The 11,565-nt window shown below is 45.8% G+C and overlaps 2 protein-coding genes across 3 annotated transcripts; one reads left to right on the top strand and one right to left on the bottom strand.

Moving 5' to 3' along the window:
- Positions 1-2,056: 2,056 nt before the first annotated feature.
- LOC123145382 (uncharacterized) lies at positions 2,057-9,124 on the top strand. 2 transcript variants are annotated; one of them, XM_044564783.1, is made up of 2 exons: positions 2,057-2,800; positions 8,780-9,124. In XM_044564783.1, exons 1-2 carry the CDS (start codon positions 2,092-2,094, stop codon positions 8,998-9,000), a joined length of 930 nt encoding a protein of 309 aa, XP_044420718.1. In that variant the 5' UTR covers positions 2,057-2,091; the 3' UTR covers positions 9,001-9,124. The 2 variants fall into 2 exon arrangements, with proteins under 2 accessions (XP_044420718.1, XP_044420719.1); XM_044564784.1 differs by having other exon boundaries at positions 2,057-2,823.
- Positions 9,125-9,264: 140 nt separating this feature from the next.
- On the bottom strand, positions 9,265-11,409 carry LOC123145381 (FBD-associated F-box protein At5g60610). Its single transcript, XM_044564782.1, has 3 exons — positions 10,380-11,409; positions 9,962-10,105; positions 9,265-9,829 (listed from the first exon to the last, which is right to left on the bottom strand). The coding sequence occupies exons 1-3, from the start codon at positions 11,289-11,291 to the stop codon at positions 9,464-9,466; spliced, it is 1,422 nt and encodes a 473-aa protein (XP_044420717.1). The 5' UTR covers positions 11,292-11,409; the 3' UTR covers positions 9,265-9,463.
- Between the last annotated feature and the right edge of the window lie 156 nt (positions 11,410-11,565).

Below are 11,565 nucleotides of genomic sequence, written 5' to 3'. Positions count from 1 at the left end.
TACTTTAAGAGTTAAGTAAAGTTTCATTTAATTTTTTGTGTTGTCCAGTATGGCAACTCATAAAAAATGATTGGTACGGCTTAGCCCTTTTTGATAGAAAGTAGTATTGTTAAGGGAGAGAAAGGGTGGGATGTGAGTGAGGATCCTAAAGGTATAGTTGAGACATGATTGGTATCGAACTTCGATATATGTGTGTCCTGTTACAATGCACGGCCAATCACCTAGTTTAATTTAAAAATATGTCGCCACCAAAGGGGCCCACACAAGGTAGGTTAAGGAGAAACCATGCCATCATAACATGATCCCAAATTACCCAGGGAATATCACACTTATTATGCATATGCTTCATAAGTATTGCCTCATTTCGAATGTCTCCCAAGTCCACCCTTATCCTTAGGTCGACAAACTTTATTCCATGCTGCCAAAGATTTCCTTGGAGTCTCTGAACTACCACACCATAAGCATTGCCTTTGAACTCTTTCCAATTGTTTCATAATTCCATGAGAAATATGTAGACAACAAAGATAGTAAAAAAATCGAAATGGCAACAAAGATAGTAAATGGGCATAGAAGATAAAGTGGATTCAATAACTGTAGCCTCACACCATGTGATAAATGAAGAAATGGTAGAAAGTCTTCTCTCCATTCTAGGAAAGATGCATAAGATCTTGGATTGATGTCCTAGTGGTTCCGATAGGTAAACCCAATAAGTGAATGCCAAAGACCCAAGCTGACTCTCGAAACACTTGTAAGCCTCAATGCCTCACCAACAGTAACATTAACGGGGATCATGCAAGACTTATGATAGCTAACCAACTGGCTCGTGGAAGTGGCATAAACCTGTAGCATATCCTTAAGTTCAAATAACTGACTCTCGGATGAGAAAACAGAGTCAACACTATATAGGAGTTACTCCCTCCGTCTAAAATAAGTGTTGTGGTTTTAGTTACAGGACATTTATTTTGGAACGAAGGGAGTACTATTCACTCTTTTTGGAAAATTGTTTTTTAGCCCTGAAGTTGGCGGAATTTTTTCATTCACAGAACATTTTATACGAGCACACCAGTAGGTCAAGTTTGGTCCAAAAGAACTTTAGAATTTTTGTCTTTTTCCTCATTTTCTAATTTATTCGGACCGTATCAGGTTCATCTACACCCATGTTTCGAAGTGTATTTTGCCCTAAAGTTGCTCTTATTCTCCCCCAGCCTTTTCTCTTTGGGGTTCTTAGATCAGGTCATCGAACTGTAGCACTCCTCTTGTTAGAAACAGTGTGGTACATGAAAGAAGAAAATGGAAATAAAAACTGACGTTTACCAATGAAAAGTTGTATTAAAAACGTAGGAGTAGTTCATTCTCTCAAAGAAGAAAAAAGAAGTGTTGCGTTCTGGACAAAAAGAGGTCATATGCAGGTTAACTCAAGGTTGGCGAGCAATAAGGCGGATCGTTTTTTCCCACATCGGCATGTTTTGAAGTTTCTACTCCCTCCATTCTATAATGTAGTGCATATAGATTTCTTGAGAAGTCAAATCTCATAAACTTTGACAAAGTTTGTAGAGAAATACATTTACATCTATAATGCCAACATATATCATCAAATTCATCATAAGATGTAGTTTCATATTCTATATATTTGGTATTATAAGTATAAATAGTTTTCTCTATAAACTTGGTCAGAGTTTACAAAGTTTAACTTTTCAAAAAATCTATGTGCATTCCATTATGGAACGGAGGGAGTATAACACAACTGGCCTAGGCTGGTGACTGAAACGCTAGAGTAAAGAATGTACAGTATATGATAGATGCAAACTCATGTATCAAAAATATGTAGCAACAGAATCTGAATGAAGAAACCACAAGCAGACCTAAGTAGCCTTCTTCATCCTTATCCTGATCACCATGATGCGCAGGATAAGGTGTACCTAGCTACCCCTAAAAAAAGGTGTACCTAGCTCTGTATACTCTGATGATGGTCAAATTGACATATGCAGAGAAAATGAACATAACACATGCTAGAAAGCAGCCACACTATGTTTGGAAAGCAGTAGCATACTGGTCTTTTACATTAGAAACAAATATAGATAGGGGTGACGGATGCCTCTCCCTCTCCCTCTCCCTCTCCCTCTCGCGACGCCGCACCTCCCTCTCGCCATAGCCGCCACCACCACAGATCTGCCCCAGCGACATGCCTCCACGCCGGCGAGGGGTGCTCGCGCTAGCAGCACCCACGCCTCCCCCACCTCAGCAGCATGCGCCGGCCATTCGCGAGGAAATCCCAGAGATCCTGCGGTTGATTTCTCCGATCCCACAGGCGGTGCTCATGGCATCCAGAGCCGTGGGGTGGGCGGAGCGCGCGACCAGGATCCGAGACTCTACCTTCGAGTGGATCCGGTGCGTGCAGGAGTGGAAAATGGCGGATCGGGCGGTTGCGGAGGCGACCACACCGGAGATGAGATCTGCGGCCATGAGGGTCCCCGAGATCCAACGAAGAAGGGCGGATGTGGAGCAAAGGAGGCTAGCACGGAGAATCTTCGAGGAGGCCACGCTGGAGGAGAGGGCAAGGATGCCCCCGTTTCCGTCTTCCCCGCCGGCCGAATTCGTGGTTTGGGCGAGGGCGGAAGCAAAGTCAACAGAGCCGCGGCGAGCCCCCCGATGGGAGTGCATCCTCGGCGTGATTCCACCGAGCGCCTGAGGATCGTTACAGGTGGGGTGGATCTACTGCCTCGTCGTAGCGCGCTGGAGCCGCCGTGGTTTGGAGACCGCGGCGAGGTTCCGCCAGGAGACCATTCGAGAGCTAACAAAGGTATTTGTATCCCAAAGGGACAGGTTAGTCAGCTGTTTTCACAATCGATGATATTGTTAGAACCAGTAGAGGTTGAGCGGAGCTTGTGCTCAGAGAATCAAAAATCACCATTGGCGGTGAGGTCCAAATTGCCGGAGTTTGGGGATTTTTCCCCTGAGTTGCGAGAGGATACATTTGGGCGGGATAATGCGGGGCCCGTTGCCACATCTCTCCCACCAATCCGATGCGAGAAAGTGAAAACGCCTTTGGCTAATACGCTTCCTCCTCAAGACAACGCAGATGAAAGTATTTCTAGGGTTTTTGGACAGCTCTGGTCCATTCCCTCCCCCCGCCGTCGCCAGCCTCACCCCCTTCCACCTAGCAAAACCACCGCCACTTTAGGATGGCTCAGGAAAGATCTAGCTCGTTCGGGATGTTTTTCTCCCTCTGATTTATTCCCAGTCAAGCATCTCCGCCCGTTTGATCCTCCTCTGACGCTGCTCAAGATCATCAGGGAGGGGATTGGGGCGGGATCCAAGTCCTTTGCATAGACTATCATGGCGGACAAGAATATGCCGCCCGGGGGGCTGAAGCAACGCGGCCCGGCTCTGCCGAAGATCCCGGGGCGTCACCAAGCCACGGGGGGTGCGCGTCCTGCTGCTGCGCCTAGTAAAGGTGCTGCCCCTCCTACACAAACTGCCATCGCTGTGCCACCGCCACCGATCCCTCCTACCCCACCGGTGCAAGTCTTCGACGAGCGTTACAAGGATATGGTTTGCTTTACCTGTGGAGGCCCTGGCCACTACGTTGGTAATTGCATCCAGAAGAAAGCTTGCTTCATCTATGGATTGGAGGGTCACAATGTCAATAATTGCACAGCCTGGGCGCAACCTCATCGAGTTGCCACTTTCTTTGGGAGTTCTGCTCTGGGACTGGGGTTCTATCACATCGACACTCCTGTGGGTAAAGAAGCAAGTTGGCTGGACTTCAGGAACTGCGGAGAAGTTTGGATCATGAAAGGCGAAATCAACAAGTCAGATCTAGTTAAGAATCTCTCTGGTATATTTTGCAAAAACAAACAATGGACGTGGCAGATCAGGCCACTGTCAGAGAAGAAGTTCCTGGTCAGATTCCCACCCTGGAAAGATGTCGAAGAACTGATTGAATTCCCTGCCTTTGATCTGCCCATCGATGGAGTGTCTGTGTCTGTGGAAAAGTGGACCGGTTCAGTTGACCCATTCAGCGAACTTACTGAAGCATGGGTAGTTGTTGAGGGTCTGTCATCCAAATGGTGCACATGGAAAGTCTTATCTCAAATTGCTTCCTGCTTTGGAATCCTTGTGGATGTAGATTGGAATGGTCTGATGAATAGCTTCTATGAGAAAGTGAGGGTCAAAATTGCTTGTAGGGACCCAGCTAAGATCCCTTTCAAAAGGATTATGGAGATGAGGAAAAAACTCTATATCTTATCTTTTACTGTGGAAGGTTTTGACCAGATAGGGGCTGATGATCCTAATGATGATGATGGACCTACTAACATAGCTGTGGATGATGACAACAAGGTATTTGAAGAGGAGGAACTGAATAAAGACATCCTGGATGATGGAGAGGAACCCATAGATGACCTAGACCTTGCCAACAGAGCCCCCACAAAAACTCCAGCTGGGAAGAAAGCGACTGATGATGGTGCTACATTCCATCCCCTGCTCTATTGGAGGCATGCATCTCTCCTGTGAGGGCTGATAAGAAGACTGAAGAAATAACTGTGGCCCAGAGCATGTGCTCTTCGATACCCTTCTCTGAGGCAATCAAAATCCTTAGCACTTCCCACAACAAAGCAAATGAGGTCAGTATGCTTGCTGCATCGTCAAGTGGTGAAGCTGCTATCACTTTCCCAGTGTCTGCTCAAAAAATATACTGTTCTGGTATGCTAGAAGAACTGGAAGACTCTGCTTCTAATACTGACAGTGAATCCGCTGAACCTGATGAGGAAATGGTTACTGTTGAAGCTCCAATAGCTAGTGGCTTGAAGATAATGGAATTTATGGAGAAAACCAAGGAAAGGGCTACACCCAAGAACAAGTGGGGCCCGGTGGTTGCTCCAAGACTGAGCTCCAGGGTCCACAACAGGCAAAATATCATGGAGAAAGCTGCATCTTACAAGATGAAACAAAACCTGGAAATCCCCCCTACATTTAAAAGTAAGTCCTTTACTACTGAATCTACATCTAGTTTAGAGGCTTATGCTTCTGCAGTTAACATCAAGATTGGTGATGGTGAGATAGATAAAAACCAGATCATTAATGACATTATTAGAGATGAAACTGAAAAATGCCTTATTTTTTCCTCTCAGAATCCTGAAATATCTCTGCCTGATAGTCTAGAGACTGGATCTAGTACTGATAATGGAGTTTGTACTCCAAAAAGAGACATTCCCAACACCAACTCACCAGGGGGCACTGCTGGTGCTGAGGGTGGTTCTGGGAATGCTGTGAGAGATGGACTTTTTAGTCTGACACATCCATTCAAAATCCCATGATTGGTATCTTTTGGAATATTAGAGGTTTGGGCCAAAAAGGGAAACTACAGTGCCTGTCTGACTTAGTTAACAAGTATAAGCCTGATTTTTAGGATTTCAAGAAATTAAGAGAGAGACCTTATCTGACTCTTTTCTCAATGCCCTAGCTGGCTCTACTGCTTATGATTGGCATATGCTACCTGTTGTAGGCTCTGCTGGGGGTATCCTTGTGGGTACTAAATCTAATCTTTTTGAGGTGCTTAGTGTTAGTAATAAGAATTATTGTATTATCATAACCTTAAAAAACAAAAATGATGGTTTCTGCTGGCATTTGATTGTGGTTTATGGCACAGCTTATGCTGTAGACAAACTTGACTTTATTGCTGAACTACATGAAAGTATGGATGACTTGTGCTATCCTGTCCTGTTTGGGGTGACTTCAATCTGATTAGAGAGGCTAAAGATAAATCCTCAGGCAATATAAACACTTCTTGGACATTCTTGTTCAATGACTGGATAAATAAATGGGGCCTTATGGAGTATAAGCTGTCTAACATGGTTTATACCTGGAGTAATAATCAGGAAAATCCCATCTTTGCCACTATTGACAGAGTTTTCTCTGCTACTAGCTGGGATGGTCACTTCCCTCTCACCACTTTGTGTGCACTACCTAGGGTGGGAAGTGACCATGCCCCAATTCTCCTTGACTCTGGGGTGGGTACTTGTAACCCATCCAGACCCTTTAAATTTGAGAAGTGGTGGCTGGAACAACCAGATTTTCGAGCCTTGGTAGAGAAAATTTGGGCCACACCTTCACCATGCACAACTGCTATTGGGACCTGGCAGTTTAAAACCAAGCTGTTTAGGAAAAATGTTAAAGGCTGGAGTATAAACCTTGAAGCAGCCATGAAGAAAAGGAAAAAAGACCTACTTCAGGAATTTGATATCCTTGATGTCTTTGCTGAACAAAATAGAACCAATGCTGGGGATGTCCTCAGAATGAAACAAATCAGGGGAGAGCTTGAAGAGATCTGGAGAAAAGAGGAAACTGCCATGTGGCAGAGATCTAGAGACGGAAAGATCAAAGAGGGGGATAGAAACACAGCATATTTTCATGATGTTGCTAATCAACGAAGAAGAAAAAATCAGTTGTCTATCCTGGAAGGACCAAATGGGCCTGTATACTCCACTAAAGACATGTTGGATGTTGCTACTGACTTTTATAAAAACCTTTTTGGTTATGAACCCATGCCTAATATCCATCTAGATGACCAGTTTTGGTCTGAGGAAGAAATGGTGACAGAAGTAGCGAATGCTTCCCTGGAAAGGCCCTTTTCAGAAGAGGAAATTAAAGAAGCCATCATGGGCTCATATGCTAGTGGGGCCCCCGGCCCTGATGGCCTCTCATTTCTTTTTTATCAACACTTTTGGGAGGTTATCAAACATGATTTTATGGCACTTGTGAGAGATTTTGAGAATGGGACCCTGGATATCCAGAGATTAAATTATTCTATTGTTACCCTAATCCCTAAAGAGCCAGATGCCAAAAATATGAGGAAATTTAGGCCAATTTGTTTGAGTAACTGCTCTGTTAAGATCTTTAGTAAAGCTATGACAAACAGGGTTGGCCCTGTAGGTCATAGGCTTCTATCTCCATGCCAATCTGCTTTTGTAAGAGGCAGATTTATTTTAGAAAGTGTGGTTACTGCCCATGAGGCCATTCATGAAGTTCATAAATCAAATGAGTCTGGGATTGTTCTCAAAATAGATTATGAAAAAGCTTATGATCGGGTGAACTGAGATTTCCTAGTAGAGATGCTAACTTCTAGGGGTTTTGGAGCTAAGTGGATTAGATGGAACCTCTCCAATTTGCAACAAAGCTCTTTTTGTGTTAAAATTAATGATGTCCTAGGACATTACTTTGTAGGGGGGAAAGGTCTCAAGCAAGGAGATCCAAGCTCCCCCATGCTTTTCAATTTGGTGCCTGACGTGTTCTCTCGTATGCTGGCCAAAGCTTTTAACAGCAATTTTATCTCTGGGATTGTTCCCCATATCATCCCACAAGGACTGATATGTCTGCAGTATGCTGATGATACAATCCTCTTTCTTAACCCTAAACCTGAATATGTTAGGAATTTAAAATGGCTCCTGGCATGTTTTGAAAACCTTTCTAGGTTGAAGATTAACTATGACAAATGTGAGGTAGTGCCAATTAATATGAATGAAGATGATGCTAAGATACTTTCCCAAATATTCTGCTGTAAGTTGGGGGATTTCCCTCTGAAATACCTAGGAGTTCCATTGCATTACCTCAAGCTGAGGAGAGAAGACATTCAGTATATCATAGACAAAATTATTAAGAGAATCTGTGGCTGGAAAGGGAGACTACTTAGCTATGAAGCAAAGTTAGTCCTCCTCAAAGCATGCATTGCCAGTATCCCTATGTATCTAATGTCTGCCATCAAATTCCCCAAATGGGCGATCAAGGCCATCACTTCACAGATGGCTCACTTTTTTTGGGGGAACCTGGGAGATGAGCATAAGTATCATCTTGCTAACTGGGGGCTAATCTCTCAGAAAAAGGATTTTGGTGGTCTGGGGGTACCCAACTTAAGGGAATTTAACATGGCCCTGCTAGCCTCCTGGGCAAAAAGGTACTTTATGGACAATGATAAAAACTGGGTGAGGCTGGTTGATCACAAATATAGAACTGACAAACCCAATGTACTGTGGGCCAAACAGGGTGTGGGCTCTCCCTTCTGGAAAGGGGTTACCTGGGCTTTTGAAGGGATTAGACCTTTCTACAAATGGAAGTTGGGAAATGGTGAAAAGATCAGCTTTTGGAACGACGTTTGGGTGGGGGATTCTTCCCTAAAAACCCAATTTTGGGATGTCTATGAAATCTGCCAACAACAGCATTGTACAGTTTCTGAGGTGTGGGATGGTTCTACTCTAAAACTTACCTTCAACAGATGTGTGGAGTCTAAGTTTATGGAAAGATGGCATGATTTGATCCGAATCATATCTAACGTGACCATTACTAATGAGGTGGACCAACCTATTTGGGTGTTGGAATCATCAGGGATTTACTCAGTCAAGTCCTTCTATAACATGATTAACTGGGGTGGGGTTTCTACCCCTATTTGGAAAAAATTCTGGAAAATTGCTGTGCCCCACAGATATTTAGTTTTTCTGTGGTTAGCTTTCCATAATAAGATTCTTACCAAAGATAATCTGAATAAAAGGAGGGTGGTGGAAAACTTAAAGTGTTTGTTTGTGATGAGGATGAAATAGTTTGTCACCTATTCTTTGAATGTGTGGTTGCCAAAAAAATCTGGAATGATGTGTCTGACTCCTTTGAGTTTAATAGTCCTAATAATATGACTGAATTATCTTCCTTCTGGAACCTGAATAACAAGAAATCTGTTGTTAATATTGCCTGTGTTGCTACCATTTGAATGCGTAATGACATGTACTTTCAGGGCGTGCCGTGGACAAGCACCCGTGCAATCTTGGCAAGGATCAGCTCATCGCTACATCAATGGAAGATTCTCTGTGTGGGCGACCAATCGGTGCTGCTGAGAAGATGCATTCAACTCCTGGATCGGCGAAGAGGCGAGCTGCTCAGGATTGCGTGGGCATTGGGCTGAGAGCTTGCGTGAAGAGGACCCGAGACGAGGCGCTGAAGGCTCATTCAGAGTGAAGGAATGTGCTGTCTTGGCCCGGGCGAGGGCTGTAGTCTGTCTGTTCTGTTAAGTAGGCACTTTCCATTTCGGCAGTTTTTGCTGTAGCTATGTCGCGCGAATTTGAACCTTTTAGGCCGTAGTTTTCTCCTACTTTCAATTTACTCCGGTCTGCCACTCTCAGGTAGGCCCGATCGCTTGGCTCCGTTCTAATAAAATGGGGCGGGGGGAAACCCCTTTTGATCGAAAAAAATTTAGATAAGATGGTAGATAACAGTACATTCTGAATGAAGCGTTGTACACCTAGCTTCAGCACTTTCAGATACTGAAATCTTCATGTTCTTTGTCAAGAACAGACATACTTCAGAGTCAAAACAAGAACAGACATACTTGCCTACAAACTAAACAGTGCCCTTGCATGTAGAACAGTAAGCAATTCCCCCCAAAAAGCTTTGGATCATGCAATATATGCCAATCTCCAGTTCACCAGTGAAACGGGTCGTCGACAGTAAGATCGGATGCTTTCTGGAAGCTCCAATCATTCTGAAGTTCAGGGCCTAGCACCATTATCTGACAGTCATCGCTCCATGCTAGACGCGAGAGAGCCACCAATCTGCGTGTCATCTTTCTCACCTTGGCCACCGAAGTAAGACTCTCTCTGTTTAGCAGAACATACAAAGTTTGTAGCACTTCCGCTCTCCTGGAAATGAACTTAAGGAATCGAAGTTCACTTTGATCCCCTCTATATTCATGGATAACCATCTTCTTGACGTGGGACTCGATGCATTCAACAGTGGAGAGCTCCCGCCAGAACTTGGCATGTTTTCTTCCGGTGGGTTCAGTTAAAGACTGAAACATGATATCAGTAAATGGTTCATTAGAGATGGATTGCGCAAGAAGCAATCATCTTCCATTTCTAATAAATAGCAGTATGAGTGCCAACGGACTGACTGAATAATTGCATGGATACTAGGACTTCACCTCAATGTGCAGCGTGTCAACGTTGGGAAAGCATCTGAGGAAGGCCACCAGCATCTTGGCCTCCTTTGAGACACCAAAATTAACCTTAACGGCCAATTTCTTAACGCCCGGAAGCATTGTGCTTGGGGTCGGCAGTATGCCAGGCTGCAGTGGCCAAACGATGCACCAAAAGAGGCAGATATGTCATCTCTATACATCATTGGCAATCTCATTGTACTACTCCCTCCGTTCTAAATATAACTCTTTTTAGAGATTTCAATAAGGGCTACATACGGATGTATATAGACATATTTTAGAGTGTAGATTCACTCATTTTGCTCCGTATGTAGTCCACATTATAATCTTTAAAAGGATTTACATTTAGAAACGGAGTACTAGAGAGTGATGGAATCATGGGTACTTGGAAATGTTATTATACCTTGATGGCATTGTCGCCGATATGCAGCCGGTGAGTTCTTGTCTCCAAGAAGCCTAGCGCCCGCAGGCTGGGCGCACAAGCAATCTTGATCATCGTAGTACTGTCGTCACGGGGCTGCTGAGGAGAGCCCGCGAGATCCACCAAGAAGAGCCGCTTCAGGAGCGGGGCGTCCACCACGGCGACCTCCTCCGCCGTGAAAAACCAGAGGAGCACACACTGGAGGCTTTTGCTGCGGAGGTGGATGAGATCGGGCGAATTGCTGAGTACGAACGCGAGCTTCTCCAGGACCGGGCAGCAAGCGAGCATGTAGTCGAGGTCCCAGTTGTTGATGACTGTCGTGAACATGCTGAGCTCCCGAAGATGGGGCAGGATGTCGGGTCCGCGCGAGAGACCAGCGGTGTCCGGAAACCTGAAGAAGCCCAGGAAGAGGCGCTGGAGTGAGGCGCAGCGGAAAATGTCCGCTGGGAGGAGCACGGTGTCGGTGATGAACTGGGTGCCGATGACGTCGTTGACGAGGACGAGGTCCTGGATGCCCTTGGCGGCGAGGAGGCGCGGCCACTCTGCGAGCTCACGCTCGTGGGACGCGAACCTACAACGGGCGATGTGGATGGCCTGGAAGGGGCCCGGGTGGTCTGCGAGGACGCGGGCGACCACAGAGGGAAGTAGGCCGACGTCGCTGAGGACGAGCGGGGTGGAGCGCCAGAGGTGGCGCCACTGAGAGGCGATGGCGGCGGTTCGGGCGGCGTCCTTGACGGGGAGGCGAGAGACGATGTTGCGGAGGAGGTCGTCGGGGAGGGCGCTGATGCGGTCCTCGCCCTCGTAGTCAACGGCGGCGGAGAGGGAGGCGGCGATTGCCACGGCATTTCCACCGGTGGGGAGCCAGTCCATGAAATTCTCGACGATGGCGCCCATGGCCGGAATTGAGTGGAGTCGGGACGCGGCGGCGAGTGGAGTGAACAGTGAAGTGGAGGCGCGGCGGCTGTAAGAAGGGAAATTAGGGTAGGGTTTCTACTGGGCCAGCTAAATGTTGGAAGCGGCGTCCTCACGGGCCCATTCGGCAGATGGCAGCTGAATGTTCATCCGGTTATTTACTCCCCTCTATTTCTAAAAAAAGGTCATTTTTCTAGCCCCACCGCTCAAAAAAAACTCCCTCCGTTTCTAACCCCTCGAAAAAAAGACTCCCTCC

This window comes from Triticum aestivum, chromosome 6D (assembly GCF_018294505.1).
Source record: "Triticum aestivum cultivar Chinese Spring chromosome 6D, IWGSC CS RefSeq v2.1, whole genome shotgun sequence".
Classification (NCBI taxonomy): Eukaryota; Viridiplantae; Streptophyta; class Magnoliopsida; order Poales; family Poaceae; genus Triticum; species Triticum aestivum.
Note: the sequence above shows the minus strand (reverse complement) of the source record. Positions and strands in the feature narration are given on the sequence as shown.

Excerpts from the sequence above, each read along its gene's own strand:
- LOC123145381 (XM_044564782.1), bottom strand. The coding sequence starts at position 11,291 with ATGGGCGCCATCGTCGAGAATTTCATGGACTGGCTCCCCACCGGTGGA. Across the intron at positions 10,106-10,379 it reads TCGGCGACAATGCCATCAAG|CCTGGCATACTGCCGACCCC; the intron begins GTATAATAACAT and ends TGGCCACTGCAG. Across the intron at positions 9,830-9,961 it reads TTGACACGCTGCACATTGAG|TCTTTAACTGAACCCACCGG; the intron begins GTGAAGTCCTAG and ends ATCATGTTTCAG.
- LOC123145382 (XM_044564783.1), top strand. The coding sequence starts at position 2,092 with ATGCCTCTCCCTCTCCCTCTCCCTCTCCCTCTCGCGACGCCGCACCTC. Across the intron at positions 2,801-8,779 it reads CCATTCGAGAGCTAACAAAG|GGCGTGCCGTGGACAAGCAC; the intron begins GTATTTGTATCC and ends ATGTACTTTCAG.